Here is a 24,459-nt window from a genome sequence, read left to right as displayed (position 1 = left end):
CCCATACTGTTGTTTCATAGGGAGTGTAGGAACACAAAGCTGAGTTAACACTCTGCTGTGAGGAGGAGAATGCTCTTAACTTCACTATTTATGCTTCCCTGGTATACATAGTAGTTTTTAACTGTATGGAAGATTGTGATATGTCCCTTTGCATCTTTTTTTTTGCTATTTCTAAGTACTTGATGTAAAGGAAAAGGACATATGTATTTCATCAGGTCTTGCTTTATTTTTAAAGCATTGTAGTTTTTTAGTACATTCCTGAATAGTTTCATTGACATTAAAAAGGTCTGAGATTGGAATAAACTTGATAATGAAATAAAAGAGTTTTTCTTGTTTCTTAAAGAAAAAACAGGAAACAAAAGCAATCTTTAATAGATAGGGAAAAAAGGAATCTGTCTTTTATAGCCAGGAAAATCTCTACAGAAATAAAAATAAGGTTTAAGATCAGGCATTTGTTTTGACATCTTACTACAAGCAGTACCTTTGATAGTGCACAGGTTTGTCTTGACAGAGAGATGAAACTCGAACACAGACATGCTTGGAAGATGCAAGAGAGGCACGTGTTATCTCACAACACCTTTCTTTTATTTTTGTAAACTTTTGGAGACATTGAGCAAAATATCCCTTGTTAAGGCATTTCCAGCTTTGCTGTTAGTAGGTAGTACAGCTTGCTCAACGGGGTACTGGCCTCAGCTCAGATGTCTGGCATCTATTCCTTTTTCAGCTGCTGTGAGAAAATGAATGTGTCATTTCATCTCTGCATGCCTCTTTCATCCTTCAGTCCCTCTTGTCTGTTTAGAGTGTATGTGCTTCTGAGCTGGAGTCATTTCTATTTGGAGAGGTAGATATACTGTGCAAAATAGTGTCAGGTCCTCTAGGGACTACTGTAAAAGGAAACCTGGAAAAGTTATATGCTTTTTTATACATCATTAGCATATTAACTTCACTGTATATGGCAACATACATGTAGAGGTCAGTATCCCAAAGATCTAACTGTAATACTGAATGCCCAAGAGAGGTATCCCCAAACAGTGGGGATTTTCCCATTGTATCTGAAAGATTCATGGAATAGTTGAAGTTCAACTTTACTTGAAGCAAAGACAATTGGCAAGCTATTGATAGGGCTCTATAGGAAACATGTACTGACTTCAAGACTCACATTTGGCTTCATTTGGCAATTCAATGCTATTTGGGATATAAAAAGAAGAGAAATGAAATGTAGAGAGAAGTGTAATGCAAAACATTTTAAGCAGAAAAGTTATTCTGGAGCTACTGCATGATTTCCCCCTTGAACATATTTGTGTTTTATGGAAGCTGTCTTTGTAATCATCCTGATAATCAGTAACTGGTTTTCCAGTCAGTGTTTTCACAAATGACAATAATTTAAATGCTTAAATATCTGGCACTAGAGTTCTGTTCTAATGCTGACTTATCACAGCAGTGCTTATGAAGGCAGTAGCACCTGATGGAGATTGACAAGAAGCAGTGGTCGTCATTGACCTGCTCATCATTCATTTTGTAGGTCATTAAATCTTTTACCTCAATAGTAGCATTTCATCTTCTTAAAGTGGCAAGAAAAAGTTGAGTCAAACAGTTTATTAACGTGTGAAGAATTGGTGTTTAATGTGAATGTGTTGTAAGGCAAGTCAGTATCTTCATCATCGGCTAATTAATATTCACATTCTGCATTTCATGCTGAGACTAGAAGCTAGAAGGAATGGACTGTTTTTCAGAATTCCTACGTGTGTGTGTGTATATTTTCATCATGATACTCTTATGCAACTGATTACTAAAAATATATTGTCAGTATCCATTACCAAAGCAGCTGCTTTTACCTGCCTTATGCATCAAACCATGTATGAAATAGTTGGTTATGCAGAGACTCATGAAGTGAGTTCAAGACACGAATGAACTTGAGTCAAAGATTTTGTTTATGCTGTGTCAATTCTAAGAGATGTCTGAAAGAGCCAAGGAAATGGCACATGGGTTAGAATTCCACAGAATGGTTGAGGTTGGCAGGCACCCCTTGAGCTCCCTGGGCAATGTGTCCCAGTGTTTGACCCTAGGGGATCACCAGTGGCACTAAATAGCTACCGATAGGTGAAAGTACTGCACTAAACTAGGTAACTAAACTGTACTAAAGAGGGATTTCTGCTACCTTGTAATGGTACTGTGAATTATCCATGTATTATTTCATTGAAGCTGTAAATTATTAATTATTTTCAGTTTCTAATTTCCATCATTTTTGATGCATTCAATTAATAAGTACGACATTTTTGGCAGCAGTTTTTAACATTCCCTATTTTCATGCCACAACACCTACTACATCCAGCTAGAAGCAGTTTCTCATTGATTTCCTTCTTGGCCAGCATTGTCCCTTATGTGGTTTGCATCACTGTAAATGTGAACAGACTGAAAAAGGACAATTAAAGAGGGTTGTTTGGCAAACATCTCTTTTTTTCTTTATGGATACTCTGCAAACAGGAAAAAAGAAAAGTGCATAAAATGTGACAGTGTAGCACCGAGCCCGTCTCTTTCTTTTTCTGTTTGAGTGTTGGTTCCACCTGGAAATCAGAATTAGATATGCAGTACATACCTACATAACACGTCCCAGCTGAGAACTTTTAAGTACTTAATTAAAGCTTTCAGACATTTGCATGACTGCATACTGTCTCCTTTCTAGGTGGCTAGCATGGACATGGGTGAATAATTGATAGGTCTATGAACCACGGATACTCATCTGTTTTACTTGACAGCTAGCTTATATAGCTGGCAAAAATGAGCCCCCATTTGTTACTGAATGTTGTTCTTGAGAGAAATGTTACATAATGACAACAACAAAAAATGCATAACAAACGGATCAATTTTAGGTGAAATAACAAAATAGGTAGCAAGTGAAGTTTTAAAGATTGTATCTAGGGGAATTTTCCCGGATTCTTTCAAGTTTCCGGACATGGCATGTTTGACTTTCAGGCAGATTTCCTTTGAGAAGGCTTAATAATTCAGTGGCTATCAAGGATATGTTACAGTCAGCCAGTTGATGTTCTTTGAAACCTCACTGTTTGAAGCACTGTACCCCCACCTTCTGGGGGTGGCCGATGTGCTCATGGCATTGCTTCTTCTGTTAGACTTTAAGAAAAGGGGCTGTAGGTTCCCATGGACTTTATTGAGGTAACCCAACATGACTGCAGTCCAAAGAGCCCCACAGAACTTCCCTCTTCACAATCATCTGCAAGGGTTGACCTCAGTCCTGGATACATTTACTGATGAAAGGGCACTATTCAGTATCTTGCTGCAACCTGGTGACCTCTGGACTCATAAATGTCTCCAGGCAGCTAACATCAATGTGGAGGAGTCTCAGGTTTGAAGCAGCAGGAGACATGAAAATTGCTTGCAGTCATTTCTGCGCCCCAGGGTGTTTCATGTCTAGAGGCTTGCATGAGGCCCTCGGCTGTGAACTGTTCTTGTGCTCAAAACCAAGAACATGGATTTTCATTTTTGTTTCTAATTACATAGGATAAAACTGCTTTCTCAGGGTCTTTTCCTTAGTCTCACAAGACGTTTACAGGTCACTGATTTCAATGCTAGCCCATGACATGAAAGTGATAGCATGGCCAGTTTGAGAACCTTTCTGTCTACTCACACATTCTGATGTGTCACAGTAATTTCTTGATGTCAAAGTCTATAATTTTCTGATTTATAAAATCAATTTAGAGAAAAAAAAAATCTTTTTCAGCATTTCAGAGGATTAAACATGACAAAGCAAAGAGTGTTTGTTCCTGTTTCTTTCACAGGGATAGAGCACTACTCTGTAAATCCGTAGTTACTGTGATGAGTAAAATTTGTCCTACGACAAATTCCAGGCAACCAGTTTTTGTCTTCTGTCTTACAGAAATTTTCAAAAACTGTAATGAGTTTGCCTCAGTGGCTTAATTTGTAATGTGTCTTTATTGCAGAAGTCTGTCGGTTAAAGAATTTATCATTGTTCAATCCTTTTATGGTTGCATATATTTAAAAGGATTTAGAATCAAATTTTAAAAGTGAATATGAGTTGGCATAAATTCGATGTGAAAATTATTGGAACATAATTCAGCACCTGTAACCTATCCAGTGACTTCTGCGGGATTGCATTGCTTCAAGTCAGTAGCAAACAAGTCATTTAAGAAAAAGAGCCTCTTAAAACAAAATCAGTCACAATAACATATAACCATATGCTACACCATTTGGTCTTTCTGCTTATCATTTCTCTTATGAAGGAATCTTCATCTTGTATGGATTTATAAAATGCATTAACTTTCTATTCCTTTTCTCTAAAATAGCAGTGAAATGAGCAATCCAAGTCAGTCTCCATTACAGCAATAAAAACATGCCTGTTAACCACAGGGAGAGCTGGACTCTCTGTTCTGAATGACTATATGAGTGATCAAAAGATATGTATTATAGGAATGTACAGTTGTGCTGTGGGAAATTTTGCTTTCATTTTCTTCAAAGGCTTCAGGCATCTCAGGAAAACTTAAGAAAAATCATAACAGTAAATCTTATGAGCACACATAAAGCCCTCATCATCTGATACTGATTTCCACTGCATGTAAATAAATACATGAATAATTAATTTAATTAATCTTTATTATGAAACAATCCTGGGTTTTTTCCTCCTTACTTGGCATAGTAGGAGTAGCTTCAGTCTGTGTTTCCTCCTGCAGCCCATGGCTCATACTTGTGAATTCACATCAGTGGATGTTCTCTGGGTTTGATGACCAAGCAAGGAACAGGTCCTGTTGTGCTAGATGGGTCCTACCCTGGGAGCTGTACAGCTCTGAGCCCTTGTCAGTGAGCAGGCCAAGGGAATCAGTGCAAAGGAACTGCAAGCAGTGAATTAGTGTGGTGGGGGGAAAATATCACATTTACTTATTTTCAAAATGTGTGGAATTCTGTTAATGGTGGAATGGTTGTTGAGATTACAACAAAGCAGATTGAGGCTGATAAAACCAGAGAAAAGGCAGAGATAATGAACTGAGAAGGAAGGAATTTCAAGGGAACAGGAGGGTTAGGGAGGGTCAGTAGGGTCTGGACCAGGCAGACAATGGACAGGGTGAAAATTCTCTGCCAGTGTCTCTGCTGTGGGTCCCAGTGGGGTGGCAGCTTCTCCAACTCATCTTGGCTTTGGTCTGCCTTGAGTGATGCCTTGCAAGCAGTATTTGTGCTCCCTGAGCCCAGATGGCTTGGGTAGTAGTAGTTCTTTCCCTGCCCATGTGCTCCTAGAGGGAATCAGTTGTTCCTGAATGGGAGGAACTGTGGTTTCACCCAACTTGCTTCTGCCCCAGCTTATGAGGACTCCTGACTGTGAGAGGAATGTAGTCTTGGGCTCTCTGAATTACCCCACGTTATCTGCAAAATTGCTCTGAAACAGCACATCCTTGTGATGAACAAGGGCTCAAAAGCAGAAGCAAACTCCAAAGTGTTCCCAATCATAAATAACAGCAAGCAAAGGATTCATAACTCAGTAGTAACTCATCATCAGAGCAGTGGGATAGAGAACAGGGGAAGCACTGCCATGGGGTTACAGTAGGGATTTTCCTGCTTGGACTCTGCTAGTTTCAGAGGAAAATGGATGCATACTGTTGCTGAGGAAACGAGTCTCCCAGGGGAAGGTTGGCTTTTCCCTGGTGTGAATTTTTGCTGCCTCATGATCACTCAAGTCAATTAACCCAAAACATACAAACTGCACATGCCATGGCTCTGTACAGTTATTATATTTTGAATATATATGAATTTTATACAGTTGCATGTGGATTTAATCATAAACAGCCCAGGAACAGATTCAAGTTTATATTCTTCTTTAAATATTTGTATTCCTATAATGGAACTTTGCCCATTTCTATCTGTAGGTGCCAGCTTGCATAATGACATCAGTAAATACTTCTGGTTTCATCATTCTCAAGGGGACATGATGACAGTTCAGGATCCAAACCAGATGAATCTCTGTGCTGCTGTTTGGACTGTTGTCTCCTATGTAATTGCTGACATGGAGGAGATGTTGCCAAGGTAATAAAACAGCAAGAAAGAAGATTTCTGTTCTTCAATAAAGATTGTAAGTCCACTAATGCATGTGGACTACAACTATGCTAAATTCTGCTTTTAACCTTGATTTTGTGCTTCATTATTGTATCTGTTTTTCTCAAAGTACATGCTTTTTTACATATACCTGTTTCTTTTTGCTGTTTTGATCTCTTCCATTTGTGATTTTCATTTAAAATGTATTCTTTTAAGTCCTTCTTAAATTTCAAATGGAGGTAGGATACCTCTTTGACAATGATATAATAAACATTTGTATGCACAGTGATCCCATGCAGCAGGAAAAGTGCACCAAATAAATTTGTTTCATCAGAATAATTAATGTATTGAGTTACTGTACATGTTTACTTGTTTTGTTTCTGTCTTTCATTCTGTACATTGGAATGAAGCACTATTAACCAATCAACCCTTTCTTTTTACTGTTTTAAGGTAATACTGTAGTTTCTAGAAGTTTTCAGGTTATAGGACAAATTAATCTTGTCTGTTTTAATGGTAATATGTGGTAGAGTGGTCAAATAGTAGTCAAAATGCTAAAATAATTGGGCTTTTAATGGTTTCATTCAGCTCTGCTGTTAAATGTTACTAAAGGTTCATGTAAGACTCAGATAAACCAGGACACAGAGGATAGGAAGCCAACCAGAGGACTCTTATTTCTCCCATCTTTTTTTGGCCACGTGTGTCCTTTTCCGTCCCATGGCAGACTCGCCATAGTGACAAGTAGAGAATTTCATATGGCACTTTTTCTCTGAAATGCCATGATGTTTCAGAAACAGCATCACAGCTGTGATTTGTGACCTTCAGTACCTGCCAGCTGATATCCAACAAAGTGTAAGAGCAGATTTTGGTTCAGAGTCCTGAAGCCCTTCCCAGCTGCCCCTCCCGTGTGGGGATGGCCTTTCCGGCTGGAAGCTGGGTGGGAGGATGCTCGTGCATATTCATTTTGATGAAGGAATTCATCTGGGAATTTGATTCTTATATACTTTGTTGGTTTAGGGGGGTTTGTTTGTTTGTTTGTTTGTTTTTTCCTACAGAGATTATGAATATTCAGGTGAGTTTTAGGTATATCTGTAGAGGAGATATAACTGGTCTTGGGGAATATTTTAAGATGTATGATTTCTGCTCATTTCTTTGTGACATGATCCTTACTTGTGCTTTTAAATTTTACAACAAGCAGACTCACTGATGTGAATAACTGCTGCAATATAATCAACACCAAACAACTAACGTAACAAACAATGTGGTGTATTAAACCAAATGGCAGGCAGTCCCTGGTGCTGTTAATCAGTTCTGCTGTTGAGCAATAGCTGAGTGATGAGCAATTCATTGCTATAGAATTCATAATCATGATATCTGTTTACCACAATAATAGCTGTTTTCCATCAAATTTATAAACTATTTCAGTTTTCCTTCCAAATAATTTCAGGAGCATAAAAGATGGCTGGAGATATGCTGCTCTATCTTTTTTAAAGAAACAATATTGAAATAAATAAAGTTAGCAAAGACTTCCTCTGCCTTCCAGGCATGATGCCTATGCTTTTTTTTCTGACTTGCTTGACAAGGGCATAGTTGGTGGTACTCATCATGGACACATCCTCAGCTGTCTCCAAATCCAACCTTTTGACCTTCACAGAATATTACTGACTGTTTCCTGAACTGCGTTTCTTATTGTTTTCCCTCAAGGTATGTGACTTTGTGCATCAGAGATTCAGAAGGGTATTCCATGAAGTTACCTATATTGTTCCAAATCTTAACCTATGCTCGCTTGGAAATGGTGTTAATTTGTGTTTTTCTCCATTGCCTCAAGTTAAACGGAGAACACTCCTCTGCAGAGGAGAAGAGTGCAAGGGTGCACATGGCACCATAGCACATCCCAAGGTGTGCTGTTGGCTCCTAAGTAAGAAAATTACCTGTACCCCAGCCAAAAGCAGCACAACTGTGTAAGACAGACCAAAAAAATTAAGACCACGGTGCCCCTGAAGAAAATATAAACCTTTGCATTAGCTTCAGATACACAGTTCTAGAGAGAAGCTTTGCAGAGAGGTTTTAGAAAAAAATGTTCAAAAATCAAAATTGCCGTCTTATTTTTATAGAAATAGTGAAATTGAAAATATTTTGGTTCTTAAATTGAAAAACAATTATTTTTTTACATGTAAAACCAGATTTCATTAAAATAAAACACCATCTCGTTGATTTACCTTTTTTTCTTTCTGATCGGTATTAGTTCTCAAACCTAAAAGTTCATCTGTTCATAGTGCTCTCCTGATAATCTGCCCGTTCAGATGTCTCTCAAAAATTTCCATAAACACAGACATGCTAATAAATTTTTTTTTCTTTCCTAGTGGGATTTTGTACTGTGTGTGCAATAGCTTATCTTTACCTCTGCTCAGTGTAGCAATTATGCTGTTTCAATTGGTATCCATTAAACATGTATTGATCGGTCAAGTTGCAATTGACGTGCCATTATCTTTGAGAATCTTTCTCAACTTTAATTGACAAAGGAATAGCTGAGGATATTATTTATATTACTGTTATTGTGAGGGTCACCTGACAGAAATCTTTTCATAAGTGCTTTTCATAAGTAATTTGACAACATTCTAAGTCAAAGGGATCACGTATGCATTTCCCTCAAATAAACATTTGCTTTTTTGCCTGCAAAGATCTGTGAGCTGAGAGCTGAAAAAACAGCAGTAGTATTTAAATATATGTCACGAATTTAAATTTCAAATAATCATTTTCCTCAAGGTATTACAAATCTCTTGCATCTGCCGAGAAGGGAGGCCCCTGGGTAACCTTCCTTTCAGCTACAACTCAAAGGTTTGAGACATAGCTACAAAGGGAAGAGGCCAATACATAATTCATTTACCTGACTAGACTATAGCACAAATGCTGATGAAAAGTCTGTTTTCAATATTGCATAATATAATGTAAGTAATTTGCCAGTAATAAAAGAAGAATTGCAGGATAGGTGCTTTTGTCCTTCATTGTGCCAAGACATTATTGAAGTTTCACTGTCTCTGAATGATTCAGTTCTATGTGTTCTCACAAGATTTTTAGCTCCCTTAAAATAATTAAAAACAAAGGAGTTGAAGCAGTGCTGCTGCTCTTGCTCTGCAAACATCCTTGGCTGTGTGTATTTAGTTAGTATGCTTCCCCCATAACCGTTTGAGACACTTCCATTTACCATAAGTAAATATCAAACTGATCTTGATATCTATATCTGTCTCATGAAATATACATACCATCTAAATGTGCCCAAATGATTAATTTACTGCTGTGTAATGATTAGCATAAAAATCTCATCACTGCACAGGATAAAAATGTTGCCACTAATTGCTGGTTGGAGTGAACAATGTTTTCTGCATAGAAGTTAATGATGCATGCATCACAGCTCTTGAATTGGAAAGCTCAAGACTTTCTGGAAGAGAAGCTTTTTTCCCCCTTCTTTCCTACTAAATGATAGGAGACCCTGATAAGAGAAAGGAATATTTTAACTGACACTCCGTGTAATCTTCTGTCTACTGCAAATGCATGGAAGCACTGTCCATCCATACACTGTAGTCTTCCATGGTCTTTACTTCTGGAAACTCTAGCCTTTTTGCACAAAGGTATGGCCAGCTCTGGGCCTGGGACTTGTAGTTACAGGTGTTTGGTAAGTACATTGTGCTAGCACCCGATTAAGGTTTTTAGATGCCTCTCTTCTTAATAATCGTGTTTGCCCCTGGAGGAGGGCCCTCGAAGACAGTCCTATATCCAACTCTCTGCTTAGATTGCAGTTTGCTTTCATTTCAGGACAGATCAACTTGCCTTAATTTATGTTAAGTTTATGTTTTCCAGGGGTTTTTTGATCTTTCACTCTCTTTCCTAGCACCTGTACCATGACTTGAATGTTAGGAATGACTAACCAACTGAAAAAAATTATGTATTTTGTGTCTTCGGGCTCAGGAACTGCAAGATGCAATTGAGATGACTCTGAAGAGCAATGCATAAGCACATGGGAGAGAGCTCCATGCTTTGCTGTGCTAGTTGGGGAACACTACTTAAACCTACCTCAGTTTCACTGTTAAATGGTGGTGGTGGTGTTTGGTGCTCATGTTTGGTGTAACCTGATTTAACAACACTGTGTTAAAATACATGATACATGTAAAATATGAGTTCATTTCAGAGGTTCGGTTCAGTTGGAGGAGAGGAATAAGAAGTTAGCACCTTCTAGCTACATGAGAATTCATCTGTAGAATGTGTCTTTTAGTAATTACTCTTTGCATTTACAATATTTGCATTATTCACATTTGCATTATTTGCATTTTCTGTTTGTCTTGAAAAACAACAATAAATATTCCTCTTTCAGATACTGCCTTTTTGAAATAGAATTTGGACATTAGCCATATAAATTTTAATGTAATGGGTCTTTGCATCCAGGAATGATGTGGGGCAATTATGTGTGTGAAATGGTCACAGACAATGCCATCTAGATACATCATTTCATAGCTTTGGACCATCACACACATGCTCAGTCTCTTTCACAGAATCAGTGGCCGTGCAGTGGGGCAGTATGAAGAAAGAGAATAGGTGAAATGGTTTCCCAACAGCCATGCAGTCAGTCCTAAAGTTAAGTTTAGTACCTACCTCAGCCAAACTGTGCTGCCCATAAATGAGTCACTACTTCCTTTTTATACCACTGAGATAATTTTGAAGCTGAAGTGTAAAATTTTGTGCAAAAATGACATTTTTGACTGAGCATATGCAACATATGCAGACTGAACCTTTGGGAAAGACTTTGAAAGTGTGATTTCACTGAGATTCTTTGTGACTCATGTTATAATCTCTGGAATACTTTGGCTTCACTTTTGTGAACATGATTATTCAATATGTTACTTATCCTGAATTGTCTATATATTTTGCTTTTTCCAGAGATGATATGTCAGTGATACATCTACGGAGATTTAATAACATTACCTGTACTTAAAAGCAAATTTCCTAGTTCTTTACACTTCATCATTTTTTATTTTGCTTTAAATTTCTGTCACTGGGACAGGAAGGTATCACAAAGTTTAATATGACACACAATGCAGAGGCTAGTGATTGTTGAAAAGCAGATAACAAAATATCCATGTTTTTGAATAGAAGTGTCGTGGTGTTCTTTCCGTGGCTATTATCAAGCTTTAGCTCATCAGTAAGATGAGTTTAATAAAAGAAATTACAAGAAAATTAGTCATGAGACATTTAACCATGGAAAGTTAAACGTTGATGCTTTACCCCTCCAAATTGTTCATTGTAGAAGCAGACAAAGCTATAAATAAACACAAGAAAATGCCTGCTTCTCTTCAGCAGTGATTCCCAGTGTTGAGTTCTGTGTAGAAGTTATTTTAAGCCTTTATAATGTAGCCCAAACCCTTAACATGAAATGTTGAGAAGCAAATACACATTAGTTGTTATGAATTTCTGTATTCCTTTTTTGCAATGTAAACAGTATACAACTCTACTGGGAACTCAGCTTAGCTTTGGTATTGCCATCCCTCCAAGCAGGAGTCCCTTCTGGCCATATGGCAAGCCCTTTGGAAGGATAAGTATGAACAGTAGAAAAAAATTACTTCAAAATTCAGTCTTGTTAGATCTTTCTAAAATGATGAAAGTGGGAGGTTTTTTAATGCACAAATACCTTCAGTTTGTTACATAGCTGAACTGAGGTTTTGGCATGTGCAGTTGTTGGAACCTCTTTTCATTCCTCTCATAAACAGTAGTGTCTTCATAGGTATGAGAAAACAATAAATGAAATAATTCAGTAAGCTCTGCATAAGTACTGCATGTATTAAACGACAACCTAAGTTACAAAAATTGAAGCCATTTATCAACAGGAACTAACTTTTAAATATGAAGAGAGGATTAATTTCCAAGTTGTTAGAAGGAAACAGATGTGACAGAAGGAAGTATCTTTCAATATGGCAAAATCTCATTTCAGGTGTTCCACATAGGGTGTTTGCTTGAGCTCAAAGGAAAAATTAGAGAGAATGTGCATAGTTTTCCCTGATGAGCAAAATCCCAATGGTGGAGGCTGCTCCACGAGAGACTCTCTGGTTAGGGGGTTGTCCATCCCCTAAGCATTTGATAACGCACTGGGTTATCACTATATTCCCAGAGCTATGTAAGCTTGAATTTATGGGGTGAGGACCAGAAGCACTCATTGAAAGTGTTCTGCAAGAAGTGTGTGACACAGCTGTCCTTGACACCATATCTTCATATGACAAATAAATAGTAAACCAGCTGTTGGTAGCTCAGCCACTCACTGAGCCTGAGTGGTTACCCTGTGGTTCTGTGAAAAGTATGATCACACCAGGCTTCCTGTAGAGGAAAGAGAACTGAAGATCACTGACCAGAGTCCAGGTGTTTGGTTGACCTCTTTCTACACAATGAATATAGGATTGCTGCAGAGAACCTTTCTGCTTATCCTGTGAGTACTTTACATCCATGCTCCCACAGAACTAGATAGAGAGGAGAGTTTTCGTGCTTGGTGACCATGTGAAGCTGGATACTTCTTTTTGCCTTCCAAATACTAGAAGTTCGGAAAGAGCTCAGGGTCACACTTTTTTTTCCCTCCCAAATAGGTTGAGTTATAGTTCAAACTGCAGTCCTTTAGACTTGGATTTGCAATGGACTTACAATATATAACATTTTCATCACACTGTGAAATCACCAAAGTCTAATACTTTTCATGTTCCATATCTCTGCATTTCAGAGCTGTGTCTAAACAAGCAGAAACAGTAATGGCTGTCAGTGGAGTGCTTGACAATATCTTCAAAGCAGAAGAGCTGAGTAAACATTTACTCTGTGTGCTCTATTAGGTGTCAACAAAAATTTTATCCCTCCCTTCCTCATCTGTGAAATGATAGATGGGGAAAACATTACTGCTCTGTGATTTTGCAATGTTACTCTTAGAGTTGCTGCTACAATACTTCTAAATCGGTTTGAGGTGTAAGATTATATGAGACATCAGAATTTGGCAAACATCAGGGAAGTTGCAAATGTAGCAATGTTGTTTATTGGGTGGTGTTTATTCACACAGTAGTGAGTGATCCTTTAAAACAGAAATGTAAGTGGTTTGTAGTATTTGCAGAAACATTTTGCTGACAACCTAAAGCTCTGGAAGACTGCTGTTACTTTATTGTTGTAAACTAACAAAAATGAAATTAATACCTGGAGTTTTTTAACTTACCACTTTTAGATTCCTCATGTAAAAAACCCCATCAACCAGTTTAAAATAACTGTAGAAAGAGCTCTCAGAGTTCCTTCAATTTACACTGGCTTAAAATGTAAAGAAACAAAGATTGAAGCTTTGGATAAGCGTTGGTCAACTCAGTAGGAGTTTCTTCAAAAATATTTGCAAATGTGGGCAGATGGTGTTAGAGTGTTCTGCAGTGTAACAGAGAAAGCAGTCACCTTAGACACTTACTTTCTCCCAAAGTTATCCTGACTTTGACAAAAATCCTCCTGTTGCCATTAATCTCCAATATTCTAACAACCTCTAACTTTACTATCATGCTGTAAAAGTTTACATTCTGGCCGCTTTTTTTCCCTCTTTGAATAAACTCCGTCTAGTGGTTTTAACTTAAGACAATAAACCAGAAACTTCCAAGTTCTAATTCTACCTCTAGTAACCATCTTGCTGGGTGGTCTTGGCACACCCTAAAGGTAAGCCTTCTGTGCAGACCTAATTTGTTAAAAACTAAAAGCAAAACAAACCAAGAAGTCTGTTTCCTAGCCTGGATGCAGCCAGAAGTGTGGGCGGGCCACTGTTTTGTTCTAATGAGGTGTCTTTTTAATGCAAGCACAGCCTGAAAACAGCTGAGATTTGGGCATTTTCTAATTTACCCTCCATAGGTGAATTAGCCTTTCTGGTGAATAATACTTCAGCTTGGCTGAAATAGAATACAGTTGTGGCACATCTGCACTGTGGCTGATTCACAGTTTGGAATGGAAAAGACATCAAAATTTGGTGGGTTTTTTGACCTCGAGACCAATGAAACTTTGGAGTTGTGGAGTATTTTCTGTTGTTTAAAAAAATGGACTCTGCATATGAAATTGTGTATCTTTCCCTTGGAAGTTCTGCACAGAGACTTCTAGAAAGTAACATTCAGGGGAAAAACTTGGAAAGATTAGTACAAAAACCATCATGTATGGTAATACCATGAGTCTGAAAACAGAGAATATATTCCAAATTTGAAGTGTTGAGTTTTGTGGGTTTTTTTCCAAGAGCAAGAGTTAGGAAAATATAACTGCAAAGTAAGTTTAATGAAGTGCCTGATTTATTCTTAATTCAACATCATTTTTATATGGCTGCAGGAAATATGCCTTACTCAAGTCAACTCAGAGAAAATTCAACAGGAAAGGTCCCACCCCTCTTCACTATCCTGAACAGAAATCTATATGAGTATCACGTATTCTGCTTCTGTACCTGATGCTTAGTGAGCCTTTTGTACAAGTAATTAGGAGTCATCCCTCATAAAACACTTAGAAGCTAGTGAAATGTCAGCGGATTTCCCTCCTTGTTCAGTTTTATTACAAATTCATGTATTATCCTCTCGGTTTTCTTAGTGGATACAATTACTGACACTGAAGACTTCTCAGAGTAGAAATTAAAGTTTAAATTTGAAGTAATACCCGTGGCTTAAGAAGACAGTTTACTGATAACTCAGTCTTCAAGCTCCACAATGCATCAATTACGCACTTTTTCATCTGCCAACCCTGGCTCTAGATTTGATATATATTAACTGCATCTCTTTGCTAAAGCAAATTGCAACAGAACTTAGTTGTATAAAACACTTCTTCTTTGTACTTTGAGTGAATCTAAAACTGTCTTTAAAATACCCATTACCCTCAAATATTTTTTCCAAATACCTTTTTTTAAAAGTAAATTTCAATTTCTGTCCCTAGTTATATATGCATATTCACAATTCAGACAGCTGAAAGAAAGCAGTGCAAGGAGGACTCATTCTTCCTGTAAGCACTCAAAAAGCAGTGGTAAAAAAAGTAGAAACAGCAGTTGTATACAATAAGTCTGAGATGCTGCCAATCCAGGAATGAAAAACAAATTCCTGTCTTGTATTTAGGAGGGAAGAAACCTACATCTCCAGGAAAATGGGATGCATAAGATAAAATAGCATGAAGTGGAAATGGGAAGATGAGAAATTCTTACTGTACCCAAAGAAGGCAAAGTAGAGGCAAGATACCTGAAGCACTTAAATATTCTGGTAGCTGGAAAAAAAAGAAAAAAAAAAGCTGAAGAGAAGAATGTCTGTATTCAGTACAACTATATAAAAAATAAGAAATTTATAATCCAGGAAACCCTGCAGTTGCCTCAGATGTTGTTACAGGCCCAAGAGCTGGGCCAGGCTAGTGGCAGGCTTGGAAGCTGAAAGCAGCTTTAAGCAAACCTGAGCTAGCTGGATGGTAGAAATGTATAACTTACGGGTTCATTATCCTTCATCACCCAAGAACGTGAAAATTGGCTAATCGCAGTGCACTTATTAGAATTTTGGTTCAAGAGAAATTTGGACCAGTCCCTGATGCCTAAAGAATTATTGTGTGAAGCTGTGGTTGGAAAATGCAGTGTGTATCACTGCTGTAGCAGGGCTTTTCATCATTCTTTTTCCTTTTGCCAAAAATTGTTTCATGCATTCAATACCATGTCTTTTGTCAAGGTTTACTTAAGGTTTGAAATTGACAGTCATCCCATGATTTCCCTTGAAATTTTCTTTGCAGTGAATCTTCTCTACAAACTTCTTTGGAGCTTGTAACTTCACAGTGTGATAACACTGGCGTTCAGTGTGCTCGCACAATTTTCATGACCAAAAAACTTGCCCTTTGATTTGTTTTCTAGGAGAAAACGATGTTCGTGCAACTGCAGATGTTGATTATTTGTATTATCTACAAGGATTCTTAATTGAAGAAATAAAGAAATCAAACCCAACTGTTTTGCTGTTTCTCCAGCCTTTTGAGATTGAGGCCTCTGTGGAACCTCAGCAGCAGCCTGGGAATAACAGGTGAAAGGAAAACTGCCACGTGGAGAGCATAGGCAGGGCTTGTTGGTCATCCAGTCGCTGTGGTATTTGCTTTTGGTATGTCACTACATATTCAATATCTCAACATCACATTCAGAGAAGGTTTCAAAAGCCAAAGGGCATTTATTTCACCTTCCTTAATAAAGGATGTTCTGAAATGTCCATATTTTCCTTCCTTCCCTGCAATGTTTTCATGTATGTAAGGTTGCTATCTAATACTATAGATTGCTATCTAATACATTAATGTAAACAACAAGAATAGAAGCCCACCAAAGATTGTTTGTACACTTTATAGGAAAAAATCATTGCACATTTTTGTGCATGATTAAAGCAAAGGTTCTGAAGAGATGAAGTGAGACGTTTCCTAGCAGAGGAAGGTGTGGTTCTGTGAGATAAAAGGAAGGTATATGTTTCCTCACTATTGAATTTGTCTGAAGATGCATCTTATAATAAAATGCCTCTTAATGTTGTGAGGAACATAAATTCAGGTCAATTTAAATAGCAAGCCTATCTGCATTTTAAATAATGGTTTGGTTAATAAATAGAATAAAGCTCAGAGAGCTATGATGTAGTAAGTCTTCTGAAAGTCTCTTAAAGGCAGTTAATAAAGAGAACTTCTAAATCAATAGCTGTCTTTCCTGGAAGCCAATGCAAAGTCATTAAATTGAAAGTACTCTAATGCAAGATCATATGCCTGCAAGAATTCAAGCACTCACATCATGACCACTTTGTGTCTGGGGGAAAAGATGATCAAAACTTCTGTGAAGCAAAGCAATGTGTTTCAACACTATAATTTCTTAAAAAAAAGAGTTTTCTTAAGAAATTGAAAATCATTCCCTCAAAGTAACTATATTATTGGCAGTATTTCACAAAAAGCTGCATTTTCTCCCTAACTGGCTGCAGAGGAACAGACCATTTCATTTGGTCTTGAGGAAAGCCCACTGCTTTCTTTCCTTTGTAGTATGTGAAATGAAAGGACTGTACCTGGCACAAAGACAAGCACTCATGTGAATGCTGCACATTGTTTTTCATCATATTGTTAAAAGTCTTTATTTGCAACCTCTCGCCATTTCCTAGACCTGACTACCAAAGCTCAACAAGACCTCAAACCAAATAAGCACTTGACAACAAAAACACCACTGTATTTTAAGACTTAAATATATTTTTCTTTCCTCTTTCAAACACCTATTTATTTACCTTCAAACACAGAGAGGCTCTGAGGTTCAAACTGTTTATATCAAGAGTCCCATTTTACAGGACAGCCTTCAGAACATTTGATATTAACTGTATTTATGCAGCTTCGTGATGTTTTGTTCTGATGCAATGTAGGTGGTTTCACTAGCACCTGGCAGGGCTCTTGAAGGTTCCCTTTCCTTGCATATTTTTCTCCACCATGTTGATTCTTTCGGATTTGGATGGTGACAGCCTGCAAACATCCATTTAATCCTCCCTGTGTCTTGGGAGAAGAAATTTAACATTAAAAATAAAAAGGAAAATTAAAAAGCAGAGAAGAGCCTGTCCCTTGAGATTCCCCTATAGACAAGTGTGCTGTTTCTCTTGGCTTAATGCGGAAGATACGTTCCTCAGTGAATGTAGTTGTAGGTACGTGTATTCCTGGTTCCATGTAAAGGCATAGGAAGCTTAGGAAATTTGGTAATGAAATATATATTAAGGCACAAAGTCAGTTACATCTAATATGATTACATGTTTTATAGAGAAGAACCTATAGTGTACTTTATGGAGTGCATAAAGGCATTGTAATAGAATCAGACATAGATCTTGAATGCACACACGTAGGCTGGCTCCACTCATGACCAAATTCAAATACACACCCTATTAGATCTTCTACACACAGGATCTTGCACCAATGTGGTGTAACACTCCAAGCTTCAATGACTAATGGAAAGTGATGTTAAGTCATACTAACATCTCTGAAATTGAAACCTAGGTGAATTAGATTCACTTACACCAATGAAAACAACTACTCATTACCTCACTGAAATGAGTTTACCCAAGATTTTGCACTTGCAAAGCAAATTTTAGGTTAGAGGTGAAACTTTTTGTTGCTGGTGAACCCTAAGGCTCCCCTCTGCTAATGTGCTAGTGGTCTGTAGCACTGGCTGCCCATTCAGTTGTTTGTTTGATTAGCAAACACTGATTGATAAGGTTTGATAAGGTTAAAACAACCTGGAAAAAGTGTTCTGAAACTGTCCTTGGCAGTGCTGAGAAAGGACTGCTGTTATGGGCACCCATGGCCTGCATCATTTCTGAAGCAAGAAAAGCTGATTCCAACGTTATTTCTCCATCCCATTCATCTAAACTGTCCCAACAGAAAGTGGGCAAGAGGGGATCATTTCCAAGAGTGTTGTTTAGGCATCCAGGACTTCAATACCACCCAAGTGACTTCTTGGATGGTACAGCTGTGGTGAAGCAAGGGCTTGGCATTTATACTCTCTTACTTGCATTGCTGGAAGTGGAAACTCTCTAAGAGCACACGGAAAGTGTGCAAGTGCTGTTTGCCACTGAGGGTTGACTGCCACAAGGCACAAGGGCTGCTGAATAGGCGTTTACAGGCGTCTGGCCAGGGAAGCTCATCTTTGCTCAGGAGAGCTGCTGCTGCTGCGGCTGCTTTGGCTCCACACGAGGATGTAGTGACAGCAGCTGGTCCTTCCCCTAGTCCTGAGATAACCTGTGTCATCACTGTGACAGATCAGCTGGTAAAGCATTAGTGTAAAGTGCACTCATGTGAGAGACCACCCCAGTCTACCCTTTCGTAATCTGGAAACTATTCCTTGGCATCGTTTCTTCTCCAGCACTGGTAGGGGATTCTGCCTTGTGTAATTTTGTACACGGACAAATGGAAGTGAGTTGAAACACATACTTCAGATTAATCTTTGTTTTGTTAACAGTAATCTCTGTTAACTGTTTTGCTTTTTTAACAGGAAAATAGTTGCACATGGTCTTCAGGGACGACTCTTATGATATTAAAATTAATAAAACTTATTTGCCACTGAAATAAAGAGACCTGGATGTGAAAGCATTTCACAGGTCACACAGGGCTGGGGGAAGAGGCAGTTAACTGAGAGCCACCTAGAGGGTAACCTGTTTAGCTGTTAAACCAGTGTTAATGAGGAATATTTTAAAGTATAAAAGTACTCTATAAGATAATGTTGTAAGATGTGGGTTTGTTATATCAAACATATTAAAAGGAAAACACAGATTTTGCTTGCAAATGAGTATTAAAAAGATATAATGTTTTTCATCCTATGATAAAAGTCATTAGATGTACAAAGGAGATATCTGGAGGCACACTCCTGACTTACAGTTATTGGTACATACATAGAGGGGATATGAAGCCTAATAAGTATCAGATCATACAATTTGAGAAATTACTAATTGCTTTTAATTTAAAGTCAAACCCCATTTTTTTTGTTAGCAAATAAAAAATAAGGTTACGGGAGTTTTTAATGTGTAGGAAGAAAGCAGTTGAAGGTATGTAGCAGATGTTTTGATTGAGCTAATAAACTTTTTTCCATGTGTAAAAGGCAGTGTAGAAAACAGAGAAGTTCTTGGGAAAAAAAGCAAACTGGTGGAAACAAGCACTGTGAAAAAGAATCTAAACAGGGAGACAGAACTGAGTTTATTCATCTAGTTCATTAGGTCTCCCAAGCTACAGATTCCTGGTTTCAGGTAAGTAGAACTGTGCTTTAAGAGCCTTTCTGTCTTTGTTGCTCCCTGTGTGAGCAGGAATGAGCCACAGAGCATGGCAGAGCCTTCAGCAGCATCCCTGTTCAGGTGGACCAGGATCATGTTTGGATGGTTTTTCACATACAGATGAGAAGGAGGGAACTGCCTTTCTGTCTTCTGTGTTTGGCTTTTTCTCATGTCAAAGATATTAAGGGACATAAATCACCTCGAAGGACAGTTGGTCACTGCCAGCAAAAAGAAAACCAGGCTGCAAATGAGAGCTGATTGCTGTGTGTAATAAAAGTAATTCCCTGATTTTTTATTCTTATTGTACTTACTCTTAAAACATGCTGTGAAAATTGCAGGATTTTAACTTCTTTCAGTTTCTTTTGCAACATTTAAGAGGAGGAACAGAGCAGACCCCTCCCTGCAGCTTTGCTGCCCTTTGCAAAGAGAGGCCTAAATCCCTCTGCATCATCTAAGAATAATTGCATTTGCAGCTACTAATACAATTATTAATCAAAGAAGCTTGCCTTAATGCAGTCTGCTAGAATTCCATTCTTCTCAAAATCCAAAATTTGTCTCAGTTTTTGGATTGCCTATGCATTCAAGAACAATTCTGAGGTTTTAATTCATTCAAGAAGTAGCTGAATGAACTTTGTGCCTCACTACTTTTCTTGGCCTGTGTAGCAGTTGAAAATATAGACGGATCTTACTGGAGATGTATAAAACGTGCAGTTTTACATGGGCACCCAAATCTGGCAGTAACTGCCAAATGAATGCCAAATTCTTCGAAGAGGGAACAAGTGGTAATAATTATAATTAAGTAAATGGACGCAGTGTGCATTAGTAATGCCAAATGTTGAAAATTAGCTAGAACCTTGTGTACAGTGAATATTTTTTGTTGGCTGAGTATGGTTTATTTCACAGTCAGGAATGCCAAGCAACTGACCTGGTAAAGGTTTCTGTCCCCACTCACCCTGTCCAACTTCTGACAACATTGTTTGTTTGTTTTCCACAGTTCTAATATATTAATTCCATTGGGAGAGTATTAAAAATCTTGGCAGAATTAACCCAGTCTTGTCTTTTCGTACTACCTCCTACCAAAATGCATTGAAAGTAAAAGTAATTTGAAACAATAAGCTTTCATCTCCTTCTCACAACTGCATTCCAAATTAGAGTAGATCCGCAGGTCCTAATTACTGTAATAAGCTGTAATTCATGTAGATACCTGTGAGTCACAAGTAAAACTCTGTGTTCTTTGATACAGCAAGTGTATGTATATATGTGTGTGTAAATGCCATGCAGGAAATCCAGAACTAGCATTATTAAAGTTTTCTTGCAAAAGTGAGAAAATAACCTTTAAATTTCAAAAATCATCCTAGACCTGTGTTTCATGTGCTTGCTATATCATGCACCCCCCAATCCAAACAGGAATTGCATATGCTATAGACAAAACCTGTAAGTGAGCAGATGTGAGAAAAGCTTAGCTCCCAATAGGCACCTGATCTCCAGAGCTAACCCTGGCTTTGTCACCAGGGCAAACATTTCATTAACTCTGGAGCGACCTTAGCCCAACCTTGGCATCAGGCCTTGCCTTTTAGAACTGAAACTCTGTAATTAAACATACAGTTAAACATCCACTAACTGTTTGTTGTTGGGATGTTTTTTGTTTGGTTTTTTTTTTTTTTAACTAACACACAAGAAATACTGATTAGAAATCTAAAATGCCACCGATTTAAGCACTGTTTTGGGAATGAGGAGTGAAAATAAATTGCAGTGCAAGCTTCACACTGTGTACTTCCTGCCTTGTACAGTACATGCCTATAAAGAGAAATTGCTGTGGAATGACTTTCCTGCAAAATAGCTCTATTTTCACACATTGTAGAGGTTCATCATCTCCTCTTCCTGGGCTATGTTACTTTCCACCTATATGAATCTTTTTGAATTTCTAATTTCAGTGGAATCTCCATGGCCAGTTCTAGTTTTATTTGTCAAGATACTCCCTCTTTGAAATGGTCTGTTAGTGAAATATTCCTACAAGGGATGTAAAATAAATTAACCTGATATCAGCTCATATTCTTGTATGCAAATGGATAAGTTCAAGGCTGCATACCCTATATAACATAAATATCCATAAATGGATGTAAGAATGCAGTTTGATTACATACCACTTCAATTAGCAAAGATGTAACAACTGGACCCAGTGGAAGCTTTCTGCATGAATCATTTTCTTTTTTTCCCCAAAGAAGGATTTGTGAAAAGAATTCATTTCCTTCTAAAGTTTGGGAGGTAAGAGGAATCCACCAAAACAGACATTTATGCATTTCTACATTTGAGACTTAACTGGGGCTTATTCTTCCCTTTCATTTCCCTATCTTTTTTCTGTTATTGAATATGACAGAGTAAATCTTTGGGCTATGAGATTCTGCTCTCTTTTATTCCCCTCTCACTAACTTTTCAAATAATGAGGAAATAGAAGAGAAAGTTGAAAGGTAAAACTCCTTGATATTATCTACACTAATGCGTTCAGGAGATAAATGACAAATTCATTTTCAAACTTTTTTTGATATATTGGTGTGTGGTGTTTTCTTTTGAAACTTTACATTTCTTTTAATTTTTCCATTATATTTGTTTCCTTTATTCAGCTCAGTCTTTTGAGAATTACTTGAAATATTGAAAAATAGCCTAACATTAAATTAAATTATGGTAAAATTACAAATATAATACTGAATATTAGAGTACATTTAGAATTACAGCAAATCTCTGAATTTTAAACTACATTTTAATCATATTTACGACTGTGATTTGAGTTGCTCCTGATAGGCTATACTTTTTTCTGGTTGTCATCACGTGCTGCTTGTTTGCAACCTGTAATTACCAGGTATGTTTCTGTCTCCCTTGTTCAACTGAGGGATGGATGTGATCGTGGTGTGATGGGAGCTGATGGCTGGTTCTCCAGTGCCTGATTAGCAACAAACTTCAAGCTATTCCTGTTAACTTTTCTCGATATCCAATTACTTTTCTATTTTGACAGTGTGAAAAAACACCTAAAAACAGTCAAAACTCAGGGCATGGTGTATTTCCATAGATCTGCATTGCAGCTTATGGATTTCTGGTATAAGTGTGGCCTCAGTTTATAACCCTTTTCAGTTTGACTCTGGAAAACAACCCACATGAAAGGCTGAGTAAATTCCTTCAGAAATACCAGCGGATCAAATGAAAAGGCAGTGTTGACTTATCCTAAAGATGAAGCAGGGCAGGGACACAAGCTGCCTTTCCATCCTCTGCAGAGGTGCTGGGCACACCTCTCTGTCCAACTAGGGCTGGTCTTACCACCACTGCTGCCATCAGACTTGAAGCCTTCAGCCACAGCTGCTCAGGGAAGTGGATGCCTTGTATCCAAATGCTAGAGCAGGTTGAGGAAGAAATTTATGAGCAGGGATTGTGCCTAGAGGACTGAGCTAGACGATATCTAGTTGGGGGTGTGGAGTGTCCACACTATCCCCTCTGGGTATCACCAAGCCAAGCCCCCCAACTCTCTGCAAACCCCTTCTCCTCAGTGCTCCCCTTCCTGAGTCTCTCTTGGCACAGAGAGTGGAAGCAGGACCTCAGCAACGCACTCCTCTCTCTGGACCTTAAAGCCAGCAGCAGGCCAAGAGGAGATGGGAGATGCCTCTCTCTCCTCAACACGTTGACTTCACCAGTGGTGATTCACAGGAGGACTGGAAAAGGAGATTTGTTAAGCAAGGACATGCCAATTGTCCAAAACCTACTGCCACCCACAGAAGCTGTTCTGTCCACCAGAGAGGAGCAAAAGTGGAATTTTGAGATGAGATCACCTGTTCTGAACATGTGCTGAAGACCAGGTTAACCAGTGCTTGGTTTTGAGATCAGACAGCACTTTTTGTTTGTTGTATGAGACCATACACCTACACAGCACTGCAGTTTATCAGCACTTCAGTTGATCAGAGGAATGGGAAGGGAAGGCCAGTCTATCTCAACAGAAGTCAGAGATACCAGAAGGATGGTCCATATGCAAACCTAGCTGCTGTTGGAATACTTCTGCATGCTGTCTTCTGTTCAATCACAATCAAAACTGTGGGATGGTGGACAGTCTTGCAGAGCTGGCTGGTTCCTGCCTTTTCTGGTTTGCAGACATTACTCCATTGAGGTAGCTGACACATTACTTCTGTGGAGCAAGGCTCACCTGAGCCCCCTGTGTGGTGGTGGAGGGGGCATTTTTCTTACAGGCAGTAAGCAAAGGGGAGGCCAAAAGGGCAGATTCTGTAACACCCTCAAGAGCATGGTGAAGACAATGTGTTTGGTTTGGCCCCTGGGCCACTGCAGGGACACTCCTAGCACAGCCACAGCAAAGCTGGGTCAGTGTGTGGAATGTGGCTTTGGGGTGGGGTAGTGAACACTTGAAATGATGGGTGGGACACATCATGGATTGGAGGAACAAGAGCTGTCTGTTTTCTTAGGACTGTTACATGTTCTACAGAGGATGAGCTCCTTAGAAAGGCATCTTGCACTGAAATGCTGATGAAGTATTTCAGAAGGAAGCTAAACCAAAACCTACGGGGACTAGGAAATCCTTATGGACAGGCTAAATTTTTATTTCACTGACTATTTTAGTACCCAG

At 38.4% G+C, this 24,459-nt stretch overlaps 1 protein-coding gene across 1 annotated transcript in view; it reads left to right on the top strand.

Moving 5' to 3' along the window:
• Positions 1-7,580, top strand: part of CPQ (carboxypeptidase Q) — a 151,968-nt gene extending 144,388 nt beyond the window's left edge. Inside the window, exon 8 of the mRNA XM_018078211.2 lies at positions 5,889-7,580. Coding sequence (XP_017933700.1) covers positions 5,889-6,049 — 161 coding nt within the window. The 3' untranslated portion in view covers positions 6,050-7,580. The remainder of the gene's footprint in view (positions 1-5,888) is intronic.
• The last annotated feature ends 16,879 nt before the right edge of the window (positions 7,581-24,459 follow it).

Source organism: Manacus vitellinus, unplaced genomic scaffold (genome assembly GCF_001715985.3).
Source record: "Manacus vitellinus isolate BGI_N305 unplaced genomic scaffold, ASM171598v3 scaffold_1_pilon, whole genome shotgun sequence".
NCBI classification, from domain to species: domain Eukaryota; kingdom Metazoa; phylum Chordata; class Aves; order Passeriformes; family Pipridae; genus Manacus; species Manacus vitellinus.
The sequence above is the reverse complement of the archived record's forward strand: the minus strand, read 5'-3'. Positions and strand labels throughout refer to the sequence as shown.